The following is a 27,429-nucleotide window of genomic DNA, read 5'->3' as shown; positions in this document are numbered from 1 at the left end:
GAGTTCCCCCGAGTGGGACGGTGCACGGGGACGAGTTCCCCCGAGTGGGAAGGTGCACGGGGACGAGTTCCCCCGAGTGGGACGGTGCACGGGGACGTTCCCCCGAGTGGGACGGTGCACGGGGACGAGTTCCCCCGAGTGGGACGGTGCACGGGGACGAGTTCCCCCGAGTGGGAAGGTGCACGGGGACGAGTTCCCCCGAGTGGGACGGTGCACGGGGACGTTCCCCCGAGTGGGACGGTGCACGGGGGCGAGTTCCCCCGAGTGGGACGGTGCACGGGGACGAGTTCCCCCGAGTGGAAAGGTGCACGGGGACGAGTTCCCCCGAGTGGGAAGGTGCACGGGGACGAGTTCCCCCGAGTGGGCAGGTGCACGGGGGCGAGTTCCCCCGAGTGGGACGGTGCACGGGGACGAGTTCCCCCGAGTGGAAAGGTGCACGGGGACGAGTTCCCCCGAGTGGGCAGGTGCACGGGGACGAGTTCCCCCGAGTGGGAAGGTGCACGGGGACGAGTTCCCCCGAGTGGGAAGGTGCACGGGGACGAGTTCCCCCGAGTGGAAAGGTGCACGGGGACGAGTTCCCCCGAGTGGGAAGGTGCACGGGGACGAGTTCCCCCGAGTGGGAAGGTGCACGGGGGCGAGTTCCCCCGAGTGGGCAGGTGCACGGGGGCGAGTTCCCCCGAGTGGGAAGGTGCACGGGGACGAGTTCCCCCGAGTGGGCAGGTGCACGGGGACGAGTTCCCCCGAGTGGGAAGGAGCACGGGGACGAGTTCCCCCGAGTGGGACGGTGCACGGGGACGAGTTCCCCCGAGTGGGACGGTGCACGGGGACGAGTTCCCCCGAGTGGGAAGGTGCACGGGGACGAGTTCCCCCGAGTGGGACGGTGCACGGGGACGTTCCCCCGAGTGGGAAGGAGCACGGGGACGGGTTCCCCCGAGTGGGAAGGTGCACGGGGACGAGTTCCCCCGAGTGGGCAGGTGCACGGGGACGAGTTCCCCCGAGTGGGAAGGTGCACGGGGACGAGTTCCCCCGAGTGGGACGGTGCACGGGGACGAGTTCCCCCGAGTGGGACGGTGCACGGGGACGAGTTTCCCCGAGTGTTCTGTCACTCCGGGACGGCGCTGCTCGGCCACCCAGTCACCGCTGCTCGCCGTCTCACTCCGGAAATCCGCTGCTCGGCCCACGCATCGGCCGCTCTGCCTGAGCTTCGAGTTGTCGGTGATGACCAAGATGTTGCGGCTCCTGGGCAACCTGATCCGGGGGAGTAATAGCGTGAGTACCGGGCTGGGGCTGGGGCTGGGGCTGAGACTCCCGTGTGGGTTAGTGGCTGCAGGCGAGGGGGTCGGTCCTTCCATCGGCAGCCGGGGCTGAAGGTGACCGTGGCTGCGGAGCGGGTAGGGTGAATGGACGGTCTCCCCCAGAGGCCACTGGCTTCATCGAGCCAGTGCCGGTTTTCGGAGCCGTGCAAACAGGTCCATTTCCCCGGCCTTTCTCTGCGCCCCGTGTCGGTTGAGCAGTGTGGGGAGCGGGTGTGCTGTCGGTGCGAGGGAGCGGGGTGTCGGAGCCTCCTTTTTACCCGGCGGGGACCGCTGCAAGGACGGTGGTCTTTCAGTATAAAGACAGCCCCCTGCCCTGGGAGACGGCCTCGGCTTTCAAAGCTGCCTGATGTTCATAGTGACTGCGGCACCTGACTGACCCTGAGATCGACTCTACCTCTCCCTGTTTGTTCACAAGCTCTCCATACACACCTATTACTTTCTCATTTAGATCCATAGAGGCGTACCGTATGCAACAGCCCCTTCGGCTCAATTGGAATTAGTTTATTATTTATACATATACCCCCAAAAAGTGAAACCGTTTTTGCATTGTGTTTCAAGTCAATATACATCTGTAACAAGTACTTCATCATTGTGGATGTAAGTCCCACTGGATGACAGTCATTGAGCCCGGTTACCACATTCTTCTTGGGCACCAATATAATTGGAGCCTGCTTGAAGGAGGTGGGTACTTCATTTCTGCCGGAGATAGAGGTTAACGATCTCAGTGAACTCTCCAGCCAGTTGATAAGCACAGGTACCTCATCTGGGCCAGATGCTTGCTGTGAATTCACCCTCCTGTGAATTTACATGACCTCAGAGACTGAAATCACAGAATCATCGGGGCTATGGGAATTTGTGATGGCTCCTCCATGTTTTGATATTCAAAGCAAGCATTGAAGGCATTGAGCTCACCTGGAAACGAAGCCCTATTGTCGCATATGTTGTTTGATTTTACTTTATAAGGTGATAGAATTCAAGCCCTGACACAACTGTCACTGAGTTCGTTAACCTCTCTCTCTGGCAGAAATGAAGTACCCACCTGCTTCAAGCAGGCTCCAATTATATTGGTGCCCAAGAAGAATGTGGTAACTGGCCTCAACGACTGTCATCCAGTGGGACTTACATCCACAATGATGAAGTGCTTGTTACAGATGTATATTGACTTGAAACACTATGCAACTGCTATCCTTCATTGATTCAAGTGTAGTCCTGAATTGTCACTTTGCCCATGAGATGACTTTCCAGAGACCTCTTGTAACTTTCTGGGTCACCAAACATGAAAATGCCTCTAATCTAGCCTTCAGCAGATTGTTGTTCTCATGGTTCATCCAGGGCTTCTGGTTGGGGAATACTGAATGATTCTAGTTGGGGAAGACTGAGTGATTTTTGTAGGGACTCTTGTCTGCGACTGCTTTTTTATAATTGATCAGGGTGGAACAGTTGATGTGGTGTGTTTAGAATTTAAGACTTTCAATGAGATGCTCCACAGATGATCAAACTCAATTAGTTTACATGGTATTTGAGGTCATATCCTGGAATATATTAAACACAAGATTATGCAGAAGCTGAAAATCTTAAGTAAAATACACAAGATGCTGGAGGAGCTCAGCAAGTCGGACAGTACCTATGAAGGGGAAATAAACAGTCAATGTTTCAGGCCGAGACTCCACATCAGGATGAGAAAGGAAGGGGACAAAAGCCAGAATAAAAGGTGGAGGAGGGCAAATATGATATTTTATTAATAAGTAGAAAGTAGGAATAAATGGTTAATTTTCCCCATAACCTTTACTGGCCCTGCTTGCAAAAATCTTTCCATGTCTTGCATATATTTAATGAAGTAGTCTCTACTGCTTCCCTTAGCAGAGAATTCTACAGATTCACTACTTTCTGGGGAAAAGCAGTTCATCCTGATCTCCGCTTTACCCATGATGAACTGGGCTTCTTCTACTACTTTTTGTAGGCTTTTTTGTTCAAAGGTGTTGGTGTTTTGCATAGCAGGCTATGATGCAGCAAATATTTTTTAGTTTATTTCTATTAATTTCTATGTAATGTTATTTGGTGGCCTACAGACAACCCCCAACAGTCATATTTTTTTCTCTTTACTATTCCTAATCTCTACCCAGATGATTCATCATCTGTTCCTTAGTTCTTAAATCGTCTCTCACTATCACCCTGATCCCATCCTTCAATAAGATCACTATCCCACTTTCCTTACATTCCTCCCTATCTTTCTGTATTGCCTGATACCCCGGGATATTTAGTTCCTATCAACTCCACCCTGTAGCCATGTTTCTGTAATTAACCATTTAATCAAACCCCTTTGTACTGATTTATGCCTGAGATTCACTGACCTTGTTTGGAATAATACAGGCATTCAGATGAAGTGCGCCCAAACTTATTGTCCTTTTAGAATCTAGTAATCTTTGGAATTTGTCTTTCCTGTACTCAAATTAGTTTAAACACTCCCCAACAATCGCCCAGGACATTGATCCCAGTCCTGCCTAGCTGTACGCTCTCCGGTTGGTACTGGATCCATTTCCCCCAGAATCAGTTCCAGTGCTTCAGGAATCTGAAACCCTTCCTCCTGCAAGACTCTTTAAGCCACTAATTTATCCTCACTGTGCTGCTGTTCCTACTCTGACTTGCGTGTGGCACAGATAGCAATCCTGAGATTACTACTGTTAAGGTCGTACTTTTTAATTTATCTCCTAGTTCTCTAAATTTTCTTTGTGTGACTCTTCTTGCTTTTTCCCCCTGTGTTATTGGTAACTATCTGCACCTGTCGTGGTTTTTCGTGCTTTTCAAATGACCAGGAGACGCAGAAAATTCTTCAAGAAGGGTTAAACTTTAATTTGCAAATCAAAGTTGAGACAGTCATTGAGCTAGTCGCTGAATGCCTCCTGATTTTCGGACCCAGCCGCTTTTTAAAGCAAACCTGGTTTAGCTGCATTAACATACCCAAGCGGTGCATATCACAGTACATCCGTTACTATTGTTTTTACCTATTGACTTATTCGTTCTAGTCGACTATATAGTTTTAATTACACAGCAGACAACTTGTCTCCTACATAGCTTTAGTTACACAGCCGACACGTTCAAAGCAAAATATCCCTTAGCTACTTTTCATTAACACATATTGTCTCTACATTCAATTGGATACCTGATTAGCATATATTAACACATCATTGTCTTTTAGCATTTCACACAGTTTTGGTTACACAGCAACTTCACAGCTGGCGCGCTCCCAGCCACCTCTCCCTAGCATATACCAACACACCATAGTTTTTAGCATTAAGTTTTATACTCCATAATATTTTATACTCCAATACACCACGGCACTTGGCTGTTCACCTTCCCCTTTCAGAAAGCCCTACAATTTCTCTGAGATATCTCTGACCACTGTTTCCTCTAAGTTCCGCCATACCTGGCTGCACAGTAACTGAAGTGCTCCTGCACACATCACCTTTTTTGCTGCGCAGCTGAAATTTTCTTTTGTATAATGTGCCTCACAGTCTTCAGGCCATGTAAAATTTCGGTGTAAAAATTTCCTTAAAGAAAGAGAGGAAACCTAGTCCCTGATCCTTGCACCCAGGAGGCAACACACCAACTGGAAGTTCCATCCTGGCACTGGGGCTCCTGTCTGTACCCTTACTATGGGATCCTGTACCACTTTAGCGCTGCCACTCTTTTGTCCTGTCCCCTTGTGCAGTAGAGCCACTCACAGAGCTGTGATCTTGGTTACTGCTGCCTTTCACTGTTGAGCCAGCAGTATCCAAAGTGGTTTATCTATTTTGGATAGAGTTGACCACAGGGAAACCCTGCACTAATACCTGCTTGCTACTGCTCTACCTGTTCATCACTCATTCTTTATTGTCCCTTAGATCTTTAAACTGCAGTGTGACACAGATTACTAAACATGTTAGCCAAAATACTCCCAGCACCCGTCGATGTTATGGACTGAATCCATGCACAGCTCCAGTGCTGTCACGCAGTCTGTCAGAGTTGTAGCTGGACACGTTTCCTGTACACATAGTTATTAGGAACTCACGAGTTTCCACTTTGCTCAGGAGAAGCACAACATTGGCATTGGAGTTTAATGTGGACATGTGTGAGGTATTCCACTTTGGAAGGTCAAACCAAGGTAGAACATACGAGGTAAGTGTTAGGACACTGAGGAGTGCAGTAGAACAGAGGGATCTGGGAGTACAGATACATAATTCCCTAAAAGTGGCGTCACAAGTAGATAGGTTTGTAAAGAGAGCTTTTGGCACATTGGCTGTTATAAATCAAAGTATTGAGTATTAGAGTTGGAATGTAATGGTGAGGTGGTATAAGACATTGGTGAGACCGAATCTGGAATATTGTGTGCAGTTTTGGTCTCCTAATTACAAGAAGGATACTAATAAGGTTGAAGAGTGCAGAGAAGGTTTACAAGGATGTTGCCGGGACTTGAGAAACTGAGTTACAGAGAAAGGTTGAATAGGTTAGGACTTTATTCCCTGGAGCATAGGAGAATGAGGGGTGATTTGATAGAGGTGTATAAAATTATGATGGATATAGATAGAGTGAATGCAAGCAGGCGTTTTCCACGGAGGCTAGGGGAGAGAAAAAACGGAGGTCATGGGTGAAAGGGGAAAGGTTTAAGGGGAACATTAGGGGGGGCTTCTTCACGCAGAGAGTGGTGAGAGTGTGCAATGAGCTGCCAGATGAAGTTGTAAATGTGGGCTCACTTTTGACATTTAAGAAAAACTTGGACAGGTACATGGATGAGAGGGGTTTGGAGGGATATGGGCCAGGTGCAGGTCAGTGGGACTAGGCAGAAAAATGGTTTGGCACAGCCAAGAAGGGCCAAAAGGCCTGTTTCTGTGCTGTAATGTTCTATGGTTCCATGGTTCATTGGCCTGAACGCATTTGCCATATCTAAAACCTTTGAGGGAAAAGTTTACTTGCTTAGGAAATTGTAAAAAAAAAACCTTACCTTCCTCACTGAAGTTCAGAATTTATCAAGGCCCATACTTAGATGAATATTGGGAAAATACACATTTTATATGGAAAGAAATATAGAAAGGCAGAGTATTTTTGTAGAGAGAGATTGAAAAGTTTAGTTTCTAGAAGCACTTAGTGGTCCATGAAGATAATCATTTAAGTTAAAGTTGGATTTGACTCGATTTGGATAGGTCAGATACGGCCGAAATGTGACAGCAGGGTCCAATCCCAGAGTGTATCGATGTGACGGGGTTGGGTCCTAGTGCAAGGAACGACCTGATGATTGGGCGATTTAAATGCTGGGCCAAATGGATTGAAAAGTCAGGGTGCCAGGACAAGAGATGAGGGTTGGGCTAGTCCTACTCGCTGCTCTCTAATGCTTACTCAACTTTGAACTGGGCCTCAGCCTGTGGCCTGGTCTGACAGCTCCAGACTCTGTCTGAGGGCTCTGTGATATTTACTCAACTCTGTTCTGAACTGGGGCTCAGGCTGTGGCCTGCTGCGGCATTGGCTCATCCGATCCTCAAGTCTATGGACTCACTTTTGCTCTGAATGGTATTTGCTTGCTTTCATTGTTTCAGGTAGGTGGACCTCATCAGCCTGGGAAGGCATTCCATCTAAGAGAAGGAAAACTCTGATTTCAAACCTCCGCTGCCTTGCAGCCATACCCACTCATGGGAAAGGCTTCGGGAGTAAACCCTGAGGTCAAATCCAGAGCTGAAGTCCCTAAGGCAGTCCGATGTTGCCTTCAACCTCATTCTGGCAACTCCTGCGATGACACTGGTGCCAAGTTGTATCGGCCCTTGCACTTCCCTTGGACAACATTGGTGTCGTGGTGAGGGGAGACTTGCAGCATGGGCAACTGCCGGTCTTCCATACAACCCTGCGCCCTGGAGAGGACAGTCCAGTAGACTTTCCAGGCGCAGGACATGGTCTCACAAGACTAATGGATGCCACCATCATTGTTTGCAGAATTTGTTTGTTTCTCTCTCTCCCTCTCTCTCTGCATATTAGGTGTTTGACAGTTTTTTTTTATGGGTTCTTCTGGGTTTCTTTGTTTTGTGGCTGCCTGTATGGAGACAAATCTCAAGGTTTGTGTACATACTTTGATAATAAAGGTATTTAGAACTTTGAAATCACTAATAGGTAATTAGAAATGCAAACAGTATTTTTGCCTTCGCAAAATGATTTGCTAGAACAAGAAATCTCAAGGGTAGTGACTTCTTGCTCCAGTTCGATAAGGCCCCAGACGAAATTGCATTCATTGGGTATTAGGCTGGTTTCTGTGCCCAAAGGAGGAAATATATTTGCAAAAGACAGAGTGGAACAATGTTTCACCAAATTGATTCCCAGGATCAGAGTTTCCTTGTATGAGAAGAGGTTCAGCATACTACTGGGTCCATACTCTCATAAGTTTAGAAGAATGCGAGGTGATCTCATGGAAACGTGAAAATTTTTTACAGGTTATAAAGGGGTGGATGCAGATTTGATAGTTTCCCTGGCTGGGGTATCAATGACTGGGGGTTGAACCCTCATAATAGGGGGGTCAACCATTCACAACAGATGGTTCTTCAATCCAAGGGTTGTTAATCTTTAGAATTTGCTACTGAAAAAGGTTGAAAAAGCTAAGCCACTGTGGATATTCATGAATGAGTTGGAGTCTTTTATATTTATTTAGGGAATTCAAGGATATGGGATTGGGGAGAGAATTTCAATCTCATTTAATGGTAAAACAGACATGAGTGCCAAATGGCCTCTGAAGACAATGACCAGATCCACAATAGCCTTGCGCTTGGTGGTGGCTTCTCTTCTAGCCTGGGGGGCGGGGGGGGGGGGGGGTTGATGTGACTTCTTCCATAACAATAGGATTTGTGTGAGCCTTGAATCAAAAATACTAATTTTTGTGTGTTGCAAACAATTTGCAAATAGAGACTCCAAAATCATATGAGTGCAAGTAAGTTGATTTACAACTGAGTATTTGCTAAATGAAGAAAATAGAAATTCTGCCACGTGTTTATTTAGAAGGACTTATTTTAATTAGCTATCCTGTACAAAGGTCAAACAGGTCAAAGTGGTACATTTGTTTTATGCAGTTACAGGGGAAGATGGGATTTAATCTTGTTCTGAAAGTTGAATTTGAAGATCATGGCACTTACAGTGCAATAAGTGAAGAAGTGGTTGATAAGTTGTCGTTTCCAATATTGACCTTTTTCACCTTAAACGTGATATTTTGGAATGAGGTCTGTTGTGTATATGAGTTTGAGCTTCTGCAATGTGTTTGTAGAATGTCAGAAATGTCATGGTCAATTATTTATAGTACTGTGTTCGAGAATGACATTGGATCTAAGATCTACATGACTTTCAAGGTTAAATTGATAATGGTAAAAGCCCACAATTCTAATTCATTATATAGCACAAAGTTAATTGTGCCCTTTTAAATAAGATAAATTAAAAATACAATAATAATTCCCCAAGAGTCCTTATTATGCTGGCCGATGGCGTAGTGGCATCAACACTGGACTTCGAGGCGAATGGCTCCAGGTTTGAATCTGTTTGGCTTCCTGCATGCTTTCCATCCGTGCTGGGTTGAGCGTTAAGCTAGCAACTTGGCTTTGTTAAAAATGCTGAAGAAACAACAAGGTTGCTGCTCTATGCACCACAAGGCATGGAAAGGAACGACAAGGCGCCTTATTAATGTACAGGATTTAGGCTTCATTCCTTTGAGGCAGCATCTTCATTATGTGCCCAGTCAGCCCCAAAGAGGGAGCTCTTTGTACATTATTTACATACATGTAGATTTTGTCTGTAATTACACTTTCAGTTCTAAAAACTATTATTTTATATTGGTGGTAAGGCATATGCTGCTAATAGTTTGATTCTTTCTCAAAATGAAATGATAAAATTGAGAACAAAAATGAATCACACAGTTTTGGAAAATTGTGTGAAAGAGTGATTTGAATAATTATTTAACTGCTGAGCCTACCACCATCTTAAATTCACTTTTCAGCTCTCAATCCACACACAATTGCATACTCATTACACAGGAAATCAATTAATTTTCTTAGTCTTTCATTTTGTACTCCATTATGTATCTTATTGTGGCAACCCACTTTCTGCGCAGGCGAACCGGCTCACAAATAGCCAGCGCGCGGGGAGAGACTTTGGTAATGCACCTCTAACGTCATTTCCACCCAGAGAGGGCGGGCGCTAGGGGTTAAAAGCCAGCGGTGCAAAGTTTGAATAAACTAGTCTCGGAACGACTTACCGACTGCACATCGCTACATTATAACCTTTATTTTTTGATGGACCTTTTAAAAATCAGTTTTCAATTTCTTCCAGCCTGCCAGAGTTCTAGTGGGATCTCGCAATTATGCTGATTTCGCATCTGAAGCATCGTTTGACATTAAGGTAATGCAATTTTGTGTATTTTATCTTTCTTCTATGTCATATATAACCATTGAGGCTCCTTATTTGAGTAGAAGAAAGATTAGCAAAAAGAAATATGACTGAATTTACAAGCCAGTTTTAGGGTATGAACTACAAAATGGGTCTGTAAATAGCCTGTCTGTAGCAGAGATAGTACCCTTAAAGATCATTGCTATTTCAGTCATTCTCATTTACAAAAAAAGTCAATTCAATATTCTTAAAATATGTATTATATCCTACAAAGATGTGCTATGTTCACTGGTGTTTGTACATTCAACAACTTTGTAAGATCACAGAAATGTTACCTCCATCTTTCTTTCCTCCATCTCCACTCCCTTCCTTCCTCTACAATGGTGACCCTTTTGATAGTAATTTTTATTTGAGCATTATGATCTCATTGTTAATTGTGCCACAGAAGGAACTTGTATGCAAATTATAAAATTAATTATTTATGAAGTGGAGGAATTGAGTTATTAACATTTCATTTTATTTTGAACTGAAATGGTGCTTTGACTGAAGATCGCTCATTTGCAATTTATGTTAATTAATATTTGGTACTGATTATAATATTATTTGCCTAAATGTTCAGGACAGTTTATCATTTTAAATGGGTATGATTGAAGTTCAGACTGAAACTATCAAATGCTGAACAAGATGTTATCTTTCCTATGTCCTTAGAATAGTTTGCAGATTCAGGTATGGAAAACAGATAAAACTGCAATTGGTTCCAATACTTCTGGAATTCAAATACTTGGAATAAGGGGGAAAGTAATTTGTCAAGTGAAGTAGAAGTTATTTGCTTTCATCTTAGATGGATTTAATACCTTCTTGTAGGATCCTCTTGGGATTCTACATCCCAGCACTCCACTTCCGTCCACCGCCCATGTCTTATGAAGATGTGGCCATTGAAAATGTTCATCAAAAATGGTTTAAAGGGGAGGGGGGAGGGTTAATATCATTTTTCTTACTATTTTATTATTACATTTATTCTTGTAATTTCTAAAATTCAATAAATAAATAATATTTTAAAAATGGTTTAATAATTTCTGATGCTTTATAAATCCAAAAATTATTGAGTAGGAATAGGGTATGTTATCAATGATTTGTGTTATGAAATTTGTTATTTTATAGCAGCAGTACTGTGCAAAGACAGAAAAAACATTACTATAAATTATAAACTAAATAAATAGTGGGGGAAAAAAAGAAATAATAGTATTCATAGACCATTTAGAAACCTGATGGTGAAAGGAATGAAGTTGCTCCTAAATTGTGTGGGTCTTCTGGCTTCTCTGCCTCTTCCCCATTCCCCAAGAAGAGGGCATTTCCTGGATAACGAGTCCCTAGTGATGAATGCCGCTTTCTTGAGGTCATCACCAATAGTTCTGATAACATTTTGATCAATAAAAAATGTCCAAATACTAAAGACTAATTCCATTAGGGTAGACATCACTTTAGCACAATGATCACATGCTCATATAAGTTGGTAATCTCTGTTCTCCAGAATTATTTAGTGCAACATTAGCATAGGAAATTTTTAGTGAAATATTGGTGTTTATACGCATTTTCAGGAATACTTTGTGTGATGTTTTCTGCTGTTGCTGTTTGAGGACATCTTCATTTTTTAAAATCCAGAAATGCGACGTGCATCGTCTTGAAGAAGCTCCTCAGAGCACAACCGTCCTGACTAGAGAAGATGGCCTTAAGTACTACCGAACAATGCAATTCATTCGTCGCTTGGAGCTCAAGGCAGATCAGCTATACAAACAGAAGATCATTCGTGGGTTCTGCCATTTGTATGATGGCCAAGTATGTAATGGCGAATGGATGAGTATGGCTCTTTCAGAGGAAATTACTCGGTTTCGCTGTTAATCAGTCTATGAAAGTCAAAAAGCAATATATAGCTATAATATGGAGATCTGAAGATAATTTTTGGTATCTGGTATTGATATATGGCATTTTCTCCACCATAAAATAATTGAGTGTATTTCCTGTTCCAATAATTATACATGTGTAATTATTTTGATCATGTGTGAAAAGTAACAGGAAAATTTTGCATTGTGTAATGGTTGATAAAGGATATATATTCTTGTGCTGAAGTTAGTATTGATAAAGGATATATATTCTTGTGCTGAAGTTAGTACAGAGTGAACATAATCTTTCTGAAACAGAATGCTCAGTTCCTGTCAGACTCAAGTTTAAATCTCACTCATGATGTTTGAGGTTACCCTAAAGTCCTTGTCTAGAAGCCTCTGTGTAACGCCTGATCGGAGATGGGTTTTCAGAATTGATCACTGCCTCTTGTTTGACAAGGAGAGCCAAACAATAAGGCCAAGTACCTGTGTTTTTCAGTAGAATCTTCAGTCCAAATGAAGGTGGCATTTTCTGCCATGCTGTTGCCCGTCTTTGTGCTATATTGTGCATATCCTTCTATTTTTCTGTTCTGAATGTTTGTACTGTTCTATTCCATTCATTATCTTCATTTTAGTTTTGGCTCTCATTTACTTTTCCTTTCCAAATAATCTTTCTTCTAAAATGCTACATTTTTTGTTTAAAATGGAAATATATATTTATTACTATTGCTGGTCTGACTTACTTTGAGAACACTACTGTATGAAGCAAGTAAAGTCAGTCAAAGTAATAAACCTTAATTATGCTGGCCTAGATGTAGTATGCTATATTGTCTGGTCCACAATTGTTCTTTTTTAAGTTAATACCACAAAGTTTGAATTGTTGTTTGAGCTACTTTATCCAAATATTAACAGCAAGGCTACTATATATTTTTTTTAAACTTCAGGAGGCTTGTTGCGTTGGAATTGAGGAAGCAATTAAGCCAACGGACCACCTTATAACAGCTTATCGGGCTCATGGTTTCACCTACACACGTGGCATTCCTGCCAAAGAAATCTTGGCTGAGCTAACTGGTAAGAAATGTGTAGAAAATCCACAGTATTTTGTTTTAAATGTATCTTCTTCTACCTCATCTTGAGATAGCAACCTGAAATGACATAGATTCTTGGATAAATTAGAGGTTACCAAATATAAGCAACACAAAAATGACCGTCTCGGCCCGAAACATCGACTGTACTCTTTTCCATAGATGTTGCATGGCCTGAATTCCTCCAGCATTCCATGTGTGTTGCTTGGGTGTCCAGCATCTGCAGATTTTCTTTTGTTTGTTACCAAATACCATTTCAGTCTTACCACATTGTATTTGCCAGAAAGTAACGACCAGAGCTGTGAAAATTGTGCTGTTATGAATTATAATTCGGTTAGCTGGTTTGAGTGACCACAACGAACTATAAGTATTAGACCAACTTCTGATCAGGTGGCAGTGTGTTTTAGGGATAAAGTTACAGTCATGTTCTTCGACATCAACCACAGTTAAACAAAAGTAAAATACACTCTTTTGATTGGTTATGTTGCCTTCTTTATCATAAAGGCAGAAGGAATTTTCATTGATAATCATGCAGTGTTCAATTCCATTTTAAACTCCCAAGAAAATGAAGTAACTCATGCATACAGCAAGACCTAGACAACATTCAGGTGTCTGCTATGACATGGCAATAAATTTTGTGCCACAGAAATGCTAGACGTGGACCATCTTCAACAAGAGAAAGTCTAACTACCTGTTCTTGATGCTCAACGGCATTACTGCCCTATCACTAAATCTACCCCCCCCCCCCCCCCCACACACACACAGTATCAATTTAACAAGAGTAGATCAGAGATTGGATATTTTTCAAGAAGTAACTTGCCTCCTGTTGCCCCAAAACCTTTCTACCATTTACTCGGGATAAATCAGGGGTGTGATAGTTTGCTTCATTGATTGAGTACAGTTTTAACAGCAATCATGAAACTGGACACATTCAGGATAAAGCTTTCCCCTTGATTGGCACTTCCATAAATAGACACATCTTGGCTTTAATGTGCTTCATCTATGAAGTATGTTGTGATTACTCGTACAGAAAACTCCAGCGACATCTCCCAACCCATCTTTACCATCAAGAAGAGCCAGGGTTAAACACAGTATTCTCAGTTTTGTACAGTCTACTCCTGCATTAACAGGCATTATTGCATTTGTAGAAAACCATATCATGATTTTCTGTGATGCAAACCTTTTCCCCCCCCCATTGAATACCATACTTTAAGTGGAGGTGCATTTGTATAGGAAGATTTTCTCTCAATGGTAATGCCCCCTGGGTAAGTGATCTGTTAGCAGAGGAATTCTGATTGTATTATCAGCGCAAGAGTAAAGCTGTTGTTTTAATTAACTAGAGATGTTACATTGTTTGATAAAGTATTGCTGTACTAGTATTACTGGAAGAGGTTGCCTTATCAGTTTCCAAAATATTTCTCCACTGGCCTCCCGTTGTGAACCTGCAACCTGTGATGAGTGTTCCTGAAAAACTGTTCAGTTCTTTGTGTACATTTATGTTTGTTTTATTTTCTTCCGTATAAGTTCTATAAGAGTCTTTTTAAAAAAATATATATCTATACCTCATTTTTGGGTCATTTGTGAATTTTATAAGGGCAAGTTTCCATTACTTGATCTGCCATAATGAAGGAATATGCTGCATGTCACTGTTCCTTCATTGTTATCATAGAAACCTTATCGAACAGAATTATGGGTATGCAACAGCGTTTGGTAAGTCAGGGATGAGCAATAATTACTGGTTTTGCCAGTGCTATGCATACACTGATCAATGAATCTCTTTAAAGAAAAAATCTTGAGGAGCATCCTGTATAACACTTAAACTTAAAAAATACAGGATCTAAATTTGTAACATAGGCCAGACATTGAATTAATTATAAGAACATTGTCAATGATTACAATTTTCATCTTGCAGCTTCAAATGTTTCTGTATTGGCATGAAATTAGTCATAGTCATGGAGTTAACACAGAAACAGGCCCTTAGGGTTAATTTGTCTATCCCAACTAAGCTGCCTATTGGAGCTAGTCCCATTACCTCTATTTGGTCCATTTCCCTCTAAACCTTTCCCATACTTGTACTGTCCAAATGTCTTCTTATGTTGTAATTGTATGTGCCTCTAGCACTTCACTGGCAGTGTGTTCACATATCCACAACCCTGTTATGGCAATAGTTGTCACTTGTGTCCCCTTTGAATCTTTCCCATCTCACATTAAATCTGCCAGTTTCAGATTACTCTACCTTGGTAAAAAGACCGACCATTCACCTTAACTGTACTCCTCATGATTTCATAAACATCTATAAGGTCACCTTTCAGTCTTCTACGCTCCCAGTTTATCTAGTTTCTCCTTATAACTCAGGCCCTCCAGTCCCAATAGTAATCTTAAGAATCTTTTCTGCACTCTTTCATGACATACTTCCTCAGCTAGATGACCAGAACTGCACATAGCACTCCACAAACAACATTAGATCCAGCACTAATTCCTGTGGCACTGGTCACAGGCCTCCCATTGAAAAATAATCCTCCACTATGACCCTCTGAGTCCTACCAATCCAGCTTTGTATCTAAGTTACCAACTAATCTTCAGTCTTGTCTGATCTAACGTTTTGGATAAGCCTATTATGTGGACCTTGTCAAAGTCAAAATAAATGTCCTTTTTAAAAAAAAAAATACTCAGTGTTGTGAAACACAATTTTTGTGCTATCTTTAATCAGTTTTTGTCTCTTGAAATGAAGTTTGATCGATCCAGTAATTTCCACAACTGATGTTAGGCTAACCAGCCTACAGACCCCTAGCTTGTCCTCGCAGCCCTTCTTAAATAAAGATACATTTGCCACACTCCAGAGTTCCAGTATTTAGTCTTGCTAATGGTAATATTCCTCACTATTGCCTTGACTCTTGAAAATCCTCTTGTTAGTCGTCAAAAATAACTAGCTGCTAACTGCCTGTGTTTCTCACAAAAGTGTGTGTGATCTGAACAGGTCGACGTGGAGGTTGTGCGAAAGGTAGAGGTGGATCTATGCATATGTATGCTGACAAATTCTATGGAGGCAATGGCATTGTTGGTGCACAGGTAAATATGGTTCCACAAGATCACACCAATTTGGAAGATTTAAATTTTTATGCATATTAATTCATGATTATATAGTGAAGCTAAGAGCATCTACAGTTTGTAATAGGTAATAGATGGAAATGCTGTGCAGGTGGCTGCTATGTCAGAAAGAAGGATTATGTCCTAGAATAAGCTTGTGATTTTTCTGTTACTCCAGCCCTTGAAATCCACATTAAAAGTGGAGAAACAGGATGTTTCTCTCCAATGACGCCACTTTACCGATGATGACGGTGACCCATTGTTGTTGTAGTTTTACAGCTGGGGTCAGCATTTGAATTGGGTGGGGAGGGGGGAGATACACGAGGCTCAGAAAGGGATAAGAAAGGGTTTAGGAAGTGGGGGATATCAGGGAAGTGGATGGGATCTGAGAACTAGTTTTCATGGGAGAAAAGTCGTGTCGAAAGGGTTCTGGATGGGACAATGGAGAATGGGTGCAGTATGGGTTAAAGCACGATGATGGTGATAGTGGAGAATGGGTCTATAGATTACTTGAGGAAACATTGAAAGATCTGGCCATGCTCCCCACAGTGCAGTGTCTCAGAGAAGATGCTTCACAGATAAAGAGTGCAACACCACCATAATGAGTTGTCTGTTCACATGTTCTTGGACAGGTGTAGCAAAGGAGGGATCTAGCTGCAACTGCCACCTGAATTGAAATGGTGGCATCATATCTAAACCTTATTGCCCTGTAGTATTGTGACTAAAAATGAGCATTGAAAATATATATTTTTTTACATATTCTGTTTATTTATTTCAGTAAGAGTTTATTTTATTCCATAAGGGCAAATTTCTATTAGCCACACAGGAGATGGGGTGGATTGTTGTATTTCTCCTTGGTTATTTTTCCCTCTATATCAGGTTCCACTTGGAGCAGGGATTGCGTTAGCTTGCAAATACATGGAGAAGAATGAGATCTGCTTGACATTGTATGGTGATGGTGCAGCCAATCAGGTAAAGCATGCTTTCTAGAATTAGTATTTTATTTCTTACATCCATCTCACAACATGAGAGAGTAAAACTCTTTATGTTGTGTCTCCGTTGCTACGTACAAGCAATAAGGATGGGAAATGTGGGAGGATATGAAGAGTGCATACATAATTGTTTTGTATACACGAATGTACAGTCAGATAACAATCAGCTCGATGTGTATTGATGGTCTGGTGAAAGAAGCTGTCCCAGAGCCTGTTGGTCCTGGCCTTAATGCTGCAGTACAGTTTGCCAGATGGAAGCTGTTGAAACAGTTTGTGGTTGGGGTGGCTGGAGTCCCTGATGATCCTCCGGGCCTTTTTTTACACACCTGTGCTGCTGTAAATGTCCTGAATAGAGGAAGGTTCACATCCACAGATCTGCTGGGCTACCCACAACACTCTCTGCAGTGTCCTGTGATTAAGAGTAGTACAGTTCCTGTACCAGGCAGTGAGCAGCCCCTGTAGAAAGTCCTGAGGATTTGGGGACTCATGCCAAACTTCTTCAGCTGTCTGAGGTGAAAGAGGCACTGTTGTGCTTTTTTCACCACACAGCTGTTATGTACAGTCCAGGTGAGATCCTCGGTGATGTATACACTTAGGAACTTGAAACTACTCACCCTCTCAACTACAGTCCCATTGATGTCAATAGGGGCTCTCCTGTCTCTGTTCCTCCTGTAATTCATGATAAACTCTTTCATTTATTTGACACTGAGGGAGAGGTTGTTTTCTTGGCACCACTGTGTCAGGGCAGTGACTTATCTATGCCTGTTCGTCACTGTTGAAAATAAGACCTATCAGTGTTGTGCCATCTGCACATTTGATCAACACATTGGAACTGTGTATAGCAACACAGCCGTGAGTGTATAGGGAGTAGACGGGGGTGTGGGCTCAGGACACAGCCCCAGGGGACTCCTGTGTTGAAGGTCAGGGGCAGAGGCGAGAGAGCCCATCTTTGCCATCTGCCGGTGATCCGACAGGAAGTCCAGGATCCAGCTGCACGAGGCAGGGTGCACACTGAGTTCTCTGAGCTTCTTGTCGAGCCTGGGGGGAATTATGATGTTGAATGCTGAACTGTAGTCCCAAGAACAGCATTCTAACATAACCATCCCTCTTCTCCCGGTGAGTGAAGACAGTGTGTAGTGCTGTGGCTAAGGCATCGTCTGTTGATCGGTTGTGTCGGTCGGCAAATTTTAGGGGGTCCAGTGTGGGTGGTAGCATGCTGCATATACAGTCCTTGACCAGCCTCTATTTATTCATGTGATGCTATGAAACAGTAGACCTAGCTAATCAACACCGCATCAGTGCTAATACATTGTATGTGATACAGTGCAGCAGAGAAACTGGCCCTTCGGTCCATCTTGTCTGTGCTGAACTATAAATTTGCTTGGGCCCATCAACCTGCACCTGGACCATAGCCCTCTGTAACCTTCCCAACCATGTATCTATCCACATTTATCTTAAATCTTGAAATTTAACCTGTATCCATCACATCAGCTGACAGCTCATTCCACACTCTCACCACCCTCTGAGTGAAGAACTTACCCTTCATGTTCCTCTTAAACATCTCACCTCTCATCCTTAACCCTTGATACATAAGAAATAGGAGCAGGAGTCGGCCATCTGGCCCATCCAGCTTGCTCCGCCATTCAATAAGATCATGACTGATCTGACCATGGACTCATCTCCACCTACCTGCCTTTTCCCCATAACCCTTAATTCCCCTACTATGCTAAAATCTATCCAATCTATTTTTAAATATATTTACTGAGGTAGCTTTCACTGCTTCATTGGGCAGAGAATTCCACAGATTCACCACTCTCTGGGAAAAGCAGTTCCTCCTCATCTCCATCCTAAATCTAGTTCCCCTAGTTCTAGTCTCACCTACCAGTGGAAACAATTTTCCTGCCTCTATCTTATCTATCCCTTTCATAATTTTATATGTTTCTATAAGATCTCCTGTCATCCTTCTGAGTTCCGGTGAGTACAGTCCCAGGCAACTTAATCCCTCCTCATAGTCTAACCCCCGATCTCTGGAATCAATCTGTGATCCGCCTCCAAAGCCAGTGTGTCGTTAAGTAAGAGACTAGAACTGAACGCAGTACTCCAGGTGTGGCCTCATCAGTACCCTATACAGTTGCAGCATAGTCTCCCTGCTCTTAAATTCGATCCTCTAGGAATGATGGTTAACATTCCATTTGCCTTCTTGTTAGCCTGCTGCACCTGCAAACCAACCTTTTGCAGTCTTTAGTTCTAGACTTTTGGCTGGGTTATAGTTAAAGCATTTAAAAGCAGAAATGTAACTGCAAAAAAGTAGTTCCAACTTGCTCCTGAACCTGCAGTGCTAAAATCACTATCAAATCAGTTTTTTAATCTGGTGCCAGTCTGTGGCAGAGTATGTATATGTGGAACTTCAGCGCGAACGCATGAATGGTGGCAGTTATTCCACACTCATCAAATGCAACCCATTGTTCTGAGTATGACCATGTGGCGATTTTGCTGGATTGACAAGCATTGAAACTTGATTTCTGTATTTAAATTTGAGTGTGAGATATATAAGTTGATCTCAAGTTGGGAAATAGTTGTGTTGGCCAGGAAAAACTGCAGTCTATAAATCAGTGAATTGGAATGAATCAAGGACAGTGAAAGCAAGCAGGCAGATTGCCTTTGTTCTTGCCGTGAGGGAGGAGATGGAGGCTGCCATTTTATGAAGAGACTGTTCTTCATTTTTGTAAGTTGATCACTTGGCTGGATCAGTGTTTTAAAGTAGACACAATGATACCTCAAGTAATTTGATGAACTAGGGATAATTTCCAAATAAGTTATTTGTGAAGTATTCTTTAATTGGATATAATATGCAGGTTTTTAATTATTGGTGTCTGAATCTGTTCTGTGTGATTCAAGCCTCTTGTGGATTGAGAACAAAGAGCTATAAATTACTGATTGTCACTTGCTGGAAAGGGGCAGTAAATGGATGCTGGCCTGGAACAGAGCCAATAAAAAGGTGTTAAAGGCCAGACCTATGATCTACAGCCAATGACACTGGAATGAAATACTTTCATATAGAAGACAGCGATGACTCGGTAGGAGGTTCACCACCATGGACGTGAGGTCCCCATGGACACGTGGAGATTTGAAACAGGACTACGATGATCATGTCAGTAGCAGAAACTCCTTTTGAACTGGTATTATATTTTCTGTTCTTTGACTGTTCATGGAAGGTCCGGAAAACTTGCACAGGTTTTCGGTTGTGTAAGTTCACATGTTATTCTGTTGAGGCAATAAAGGTACTTATTGATAATTACAGATTCTCCCCGTGCCTCCCTGATCATTATTACAAAGAGTGATTCCTGTAACAGTAGCTTTCAATACCTGGTGTTAATCTAGTGCAAGATACTTTGCACTGAAAGGTGTGTCTCATTTGGGAGCACTCTTATCTTCAACTGTAAGGTTGTAGGTTCAATTCCTACAGCAGGGGCTTGAGCATCATGCTATTTTTTTAAGTTCATGTGCTTTGTAGAAAGTGCTATGTTGTCAGGGGCTCCTCCTTCATATCCTGTTCCACTGTTTTGAAGAAAGCAGGGAATTATCCTTTATACCCTGACCAATACTTATCTCTCACATATTACTGCAATAAGTTATGTTGTATTTTGTGGGAGCTTTGCGTGCACCAGTTAGCTGCTACACATTCTATAGTACAACAGAGATTACACTTAAAAAGTATGTCATTGCTTGTAAGGTCCTTAGGAGCATATTGCAAGAGTCATGAAAGGGCATGTGTAAATGTAATATGTTTAATCATTTTATGAGGAGTAAATTGCAAATCAATATTCATTAAAAATATAAAATTCTCCAGTTTCCCAATGGGTTTTAGGATAAGGGGCTCAACTTCTGGGCCTGGTCCTAAGTCACAGCTCTTGAAATCCAGGCAGCTCAACTCAAGACTATTAGTAGTTAACTAATTTCATGAATTCTTTAAATTTCACGAACCTACAGGTCTGTTCATAATGCTGTGGACTTACCATAAATGCTAACTCGTAGAACAAGATCTACTGGTATTAGCAGTTTGAGCCAAATGTAAATATTTGGATTTCTTAAACTAGTAATGTGGTCTTCTCAGTACATTGGCTATGAACACGTTGAGTATAAGAGGCCTATTGTGGCTTAATAAGCCCACAGTATGGACAAGCACTGGGTCATTGATTAATTAAATGTAAAGTTCAATATGTGATGTCCCATGATCTTTAGCCAACTTTAAGTAACGGGCTTATTGGTTCCATCTTATATCTGAAATGTTATCCATTGGGTAAGATTATCTGAAGCATTGCACAATATAAAACACCGTGAAGTGCAAAGGGAAGACTCACTTGAGCGCATATTTTACTATTTAATCTCTTTCTTTAAACATTATTTATATCAATCCTTTTTTTTTTTTCTAAGGGTCAAATTTTTGAAACCTACAACATGGCTATGCTTTGGAAACTGCCCTGCATATTTATCTGTGAGAACAACAGATATGGCATGGGTACATCTGTGGAGAGAGCGGCAGCCAGCACTGACTATTACAAGAGAGGTGACTACATCCCTGGTCTGAGGGTAAGGTATAAACTACTAATTTTGCAAATAATGAACCAGTCAATCTACTTGTTGTTTCTTACCTACCCTGAGTGTGGCTATTGCCTCTTATTTTATCTTGTAGCTGTATCAAAAATGCTTAATATAATGACTGTAGAATTATGTAATGACTGTAGAATTATGGCACAGTAGAGCTGCTGACCCAGGTTTAATCTTGGCCTTGTGCGTTGACCGTGTGGAATTTACACAGGCTCCCAATGACTATCTTGGTTTCTTTGAGGCACTCTGGTTTCTTTCCACATCCCAATGACATGCCGATTGGTAGGCTAATTGGCTACTGTAAATTCCCCTAGTGTGTTGGTGAGTGACAGAAAAGTAGATTTTTTTAAAAATCAGATGAATGTAGAATAAATGTAAATATGTATTTGATGGTCGATGTTGACTCAGTGGGCAGGGCTTTGTGTTATATCTTCCCATGACTATCATTTAGACAAAATATCTCAACCAAAAGAAGAATTGTTGTTCTGGTTGGAGATTGGTGAGTACTAAGAACTAAACTGGGGGGAAAAAAACCATGAGTGAAATGCAGTTTAACTCGGGTATAATAACATTATTAAGCTGCAGTAGCAGTGTTGGAAAGAATGTGTCCCAGTTTATGGAGCATTCATAATGGGTCTGGGCAGGAAGGAATATTATTTTTGGGTCTAATTTCATCTGAATCAACCTGGGACCCAAGTCCTAGCTGAGTAATCACTGGAATGTGACAAGTAAATCGTGCAGAGAGGACTGAGAAGGAAAAAGGAGTAATAATCAATGAAAGAAAGAAAGGTCTGGCTATCTGAAGTCATTACATTTCAAGTTGAGTCCCGAGAGTCACAACATGATTCATTAGAAAATGAGATGCTATTTCTCAACCTGATGTTAGGGTTTGTTTAAAACAGTACAGGAGGCCATAGGTGTAGCTCAGTCACCTTGTGAAGCTTTTCCCATATAGAGAGGATCACATTGTTAACATTAGATTGGAGAACTTGAGCTTCCAGTAGTCTGTGAGGTTGATTCTTCCACTCTGACCTGTCTCTTGCCTCCTACACCAATGAAATCCAAAGAAAGCTCAAGGAACAACACTGTAGAATCCATGGACCCCTTGCTTAATTGTGTTGGTCCATGGCATAAAAATAATTGGGAAGCCAACCCCCTGGTCTAGACATCTGCAGTAGTAAACTGAGCAAATTCTAATGATAAAGTTGCTCTGGAACTCAGGAGGTGTAAAATAAAGAAGAATGAGATATAAAACAAGTTTATTCCTCTGAAGAGTGACGCCATCAGTAGCCAAGTAAAACTGGTCATAAATGACCAAAGATGCCAAACCGGAGGAGGAAAGTGTACAGAAACAAAAGTGAACACAGATTATGGTAAATGGGATATGTACAGTGGACAAACTGTAACAATGATGCAGGGAAAGCTGGAAGCAGTAATGTGTATATCTAGATTTTGCGATCCATCTATCAAGATGCCTAGAAATTCAAGGTGATAAAAATAATCTACATTTATACTAAGTTCCGATTAGTCCAATGTTACAGAAAAGTTCAGGGCACCATAACAATAAAGGGATACATTGGCTTTGGAAGGAGTGCAGCACAGATTTAGCAGAATTGTACTCCTGAGGATTAAGGTGTGAAGTAACTGCTAGGTTAGCGTTTTCAAAACATATTGGAGGTAAATAGACAGTGTAGGTGGAGAGAAGCTCTTTCTGTCTCACGAGAAGACTGGCATTTAGGAGCATAGCCCTAACATTAGTGCTGAACCCTCCAGGGCTAGAGAACAATAGAACACAGAATGAAACCTGACATCTCTTCATTATAGTCTTTTTCTTTAGCCACAGTTTATATGTACACATTGTAAATGCAGCACAATACAAATGCAAAGAGGAACAGTAGTAGTTCTTCAAGTATTTTGTTAGAGAAAAAGAAATTGAATTCTGAACCTGGAGTGTTTTTTGCTGGAGCACTTAGTGTAATTTGTAGTGATACTTGTTACCACTATAAGCGATCATAGCTCAGGCAGCCATGCTGCAAATTGCATGTGCTCAGTGCATTTTCATTCCTTTTTATAGGAGTTTTAACATTCTTGTATTCAGACAGAAGTGAATTGGTTCCTTGAAGCCATATTTATTATTGCATGCTGAATTTCTTAGTGATGAAGCACATTGTTACAAAGCAGAAAGATGCCAGCTCTTGCACGTGGATCTTTATAGCACATTGATTGCTTTTCCTGCAAGTTATCAATGATTAGGGATAGCGCTCATGCTGCCCTGGAAAAAAGGTGAATTGTGGGAAAGGGAAAGTTTGGAACAACCCAAGCTATGAAAGAAAAGCAGAATGAGAACAATTTTTATTGGTTAAATCCTAAGGTTTGGTTACCTTTGCATACATTTCTTGCATGAATCCACCTTGCACTAATCTTTTTACAGGTCGATGGGATGGATGTGTTGTGTGTCAGAGAAGCGACAAAGTTTGCAGCAGATTACTGCAGGTCTGGAAAGGTAAATGCACGTGCACTATTCACTGAAATGTGAGATCTCCTTTGTACTTTGAAAATAGTTCATTTGTAAGCAGTATAGAACATTAATTTCCCACTAATATGTCAAGTTCAGAGTATGGTGTTAATTTCCTGAATCTTAAATAAGTGGAAATTATTGGCAGCACCAAAATTTCTTGTTTACTCTTAATTCCCCCAGAATGGAGGAGGATAACAATGGCAGATTTCCATCCATGTAGGGACACGATTGAGCTATATTATTCGTTACAGCAGTTTGGTAGCTTTGTGAAACAAGATTTATTCTTAAATGGATCTGCAATTCATTTATTAGAAACTGGGACCTTACTATGTAATGGTAGAATGATATCACAAAGTATAGCACTTAATGAGTCTGAAGGATAACAATACAACATTTGATTCATTGAAGCAGTTCAATCAATGCTACAGATTTTCTGGAAATACAGTAAAAATCCGCATTCCAATTTCTTAGCACCTGGCTCAACAGATGTTTTCCACATTCCTTTTAGACTCGGGTGCCAGTTCTGGCACTCCTTTTAAGGCTACCAGATTTTCTCTGAACTTTTATAACACTGTAACATACTTTTAAAATATTGGGGTATTAATAGAAATAATATCTTTTTGTCTAGAGTACCTGCTATTTCATCATTGGTGAATGCCAGTAATCTGTACAATTTGTTGTTAATCACATTCATCCTTTCACCGTTCACCTCAGACTGTTTCCTTGGAGGTAACTCAGTTCCCATTGAGAAATGAATAAAGCTATTCTTTCAAGAAGTTACTTTGCAACTTGAAGTTACATTCTTAGGAAATTAAAAGCTGTATATGTAATGGGAATTGCGGGGGGGGGGGAATGCATAGGGTGGACTGGAATAGTTTGTTACTATATGATTGATTTCTAATACTTTATGTTCAACTTCAGGGCCCCATCTTGATGGAACTGCAAACTTATCGCTATCATGGACATAGCATGAGTGATCCAGGGATCAGGTAACAGCTGTTCAGTTTGAGTAAAATATTAAAAAATGTAATATAGAGCAAGTTTCAGCTTGAGATAAGATTTTGTATTTTGTTGGTTTTCCAACAGATAGAAGTCATATGCCAAATCTTAGAAAGGTATAAAATGGGCCTATTCAACTCATCCAATATTCTGCTGTCCCTTTACAAAGCAATTGGTCTCAATAATCTGTTTTTCCCACTCACCAGTATCATTTTATCAAATGCTACAGTTGAATCAGCTTCTGCCACCATATTTATCCCAAAACCCACTTTTGAGTCCAACCATACAAAATAGGGTCTCATCCCAAATCAGCAACTGTCCATTTCCCTCTGCAGATGCTACCTGGAATGCAGAGTTCTTCAAGCAGTGTCTTGTGCTTCTGTATATTGGTAGACTTAAGTCATGCTTCATTACTATATTTTTGCTTGAGAGTAATTAGCCTGTAAGCTAATTACTTGTATAATGATTACTATGGTGTCCCATAAAATACATCTAAAAGTTGTACCTTGAACCCTAGTTTAAATTCATTCCTGAGTGATGCATTAAGATCTTAACATTTTTGGTTAGTAGTTCTTGAGTGTATAATATAAAGGACATCAAAGGCCTTCATAATTGCTTTAAAATAAGACAGCTTGAAAATGTACCTCCCCTTGATCAATATCTGTGGTACATTAAATATTTCCTTATCAAGGTAAAGTTAACTAGGTTCAAAATCTCAATGGTCTCAAGAATTGAGCAACTTTACATTTAAACAAAGGGAAGATGGTGTCAGGTCATTTAAAATATTACTTCTTGTATGTTGATATTTACAGTTACCGTACCAGAGAAGAAATCCAAGAAGTGAGAAGTAAAAGTGACCCAATTAGCATGTTGAAGGATAGGATGCTGAAGAATAATCTGTCCAGCATAGAAGAACTGAAGGTAAGTTTCTTATCTTTCATAGTCTTGAATGCAACAAAACAGTGAGCATCAAGGCTTCGAACACAAAATAACAATGAATTAAGAATTAATTAATAGTATATAGTGTGATGTACTTGATATAGAACAGTTGTCACACCAAAGTTAAATTTCAAAATTGACTTGAGATTTTTGTCAAAGTATTCTAACGGTACTAGTATTAACAATTAAGTTAGGTAATTATTAGTTCAGACTCATCCCTTAATATTTAACAACAAAAAATACATTTGGTTCTCCTCCATTCTTCTTTGGGAAAAAAACAGCCTATTGAGTAACCTTTTCATGTGGTGTGGGAACATTGCATCTGCCTCATTCAGTCCTGTGCAAACCCGCTATTGTAAAATGGATTTTTAAGTAGCTTGATGTTAAAGTTAGCTCCAATTTCAAATCAAGATTCCTAATCTGTCACCGTGGCTGTAGCATGCAGTTGGACAAAAGGGAGTTTAACATGTGGAAAAAACTGGTTGCATACAAGCTCTCTGATTAGAGATTTTACTTGATGAGCATGTTAGGACACTGGATAAACAACAGAAAGATGACTGAGAGCAGGAAAGCCTATGCTGTGAAAGAACCAAAGGTAATTCATCAAATTATGAAGGCCAACGAGATTTGATCTGTGAAAACTTACTAATTTTGCTTGAAAAAGTTTGTTAGAAGTACATATATGCTGCATGAAGTAACAACGTTAGCCAAATACAACCAATCAGTTACTGTTAGCAGTGGGGTAAGTAATAACTTTACAGGGGCTTGAAAAAGTTTCCTGTCTTGTTTGGAATGCTGTTGTAACCTTTGTGCATTTGTAAGTTCCATGTTTATTGGTAAAACATAAGCAGCTGCTGTAACTACCATGGGGGTTAAAATTTGTCCAAATTAGTAACACAATGCAGTCATATCTAATTTCTTGCCAGTTTTCCAAAATGAAGGATTTTCTTTTCTACCCATTTGTTACTGCTGCCATCACCCCTGTATTTTAGCATATGTTGAATTAAGGTCTATCTGTAGCTGCCTTTCTATTTCTTTTTACAATATTACTGATGCTTAGGTCTAATCTGCAGTTACATTAACAGCTGTGTTGTTTTGTAGGAAATTGACGCTGGCATTAGGAAAGAGGTGGAGGAAGCAGCACAGTTTGCCACCACTGACCCTGAACCAGCGTTAGAAGAACTGGCCTACTATATTTACAACAACGAATCGGAATTTGAAGTCCGTGGCACCAATCCATGGATTAAATACAGATCTGTCTCATAAAAGAGATAAAGCCCTTGTAATTGGTTATACAGCCGCCTGCAGCCAACATGTACATTGTCATAGGGGATCTGAAAATTAGGTATACAATCCTAACTTTCTTTTAGTCTTGATTAATGTTATCTACTGTACATATGCAGTTTATAGACCATCGTAAGTCATCTATCTCCCATGATTTATTTATGGTTTGTGTTACTTTGGTTGTTTTTAATTAAGGGTATTCTGAAAGAATTCAGATTCTTGTTTTAGTTGTAATATCTGACATCAATATAATAAAAATAGCTGGACTGCTTTATAAAATGGGCCTCTTGTAAATTCCTTTTTTCCAGATTCTAAACCTTGTACTTATTTATAAGAATG

General features: G+C 41.1%; 1 protein-coding gene across 1 annotated transcript; it reads left to right on the top strand.

The window, feature by feature from the left end:
- The first annotated feature begins 1,093 nt into the window (after positions 1–1,093).
- On the top strand, positions 1,094–27,369 carry LOC140727895 (pyruvate dehydrogenase E1 component subunit alpha, mitochondrial). The gene is made up of 11 exons (XM_073045833.1): positions 1,094–1,269; positions 9,642–9,710; positions 11,361–11,534; positions 12,523–12,649; positions 15,641–15,732; positions 16,630–16,722; positions 21,177–21,332; positions 23,782–23,853; positions 24,790–24,857; positions 25,680–25,788; positions 26,908–27,369. Exons 1-11 carry the CDS (start codon positions 1,219–1,221, stop codon positions 27,070–27,072), a joined length of 1,176 nt encoding a protein of 391 aa, XP_072901934.1. The 5' UTR covers positions 1,094–1,218; the 3' UTR covers positions 27,073–27,369.
- Positions 27,370–27,429: the final 60 nt, after the last annotated feature.

Source organism: Hemitrygon akajei, chromosome 5 (assembly GCF_048418815.1).
Source record: "Hemitrygon akajei chromosome 5, sHemAka1.3, whole genome shotgun sequence".
Taxonomy (NCBI): domain Eukaryota; kingdom Metazoa; phylum Chordata; class Chondrichthyes; order Myliobatiformes; family Dasyatidae; genus Hemitrygon; species Hemitrygon akajei.
The sequence above is the reverse complement of the archived record's forward strand: the minus strand, read 5'-3'. Positions and strand labels throughout refer to the sequence as shown.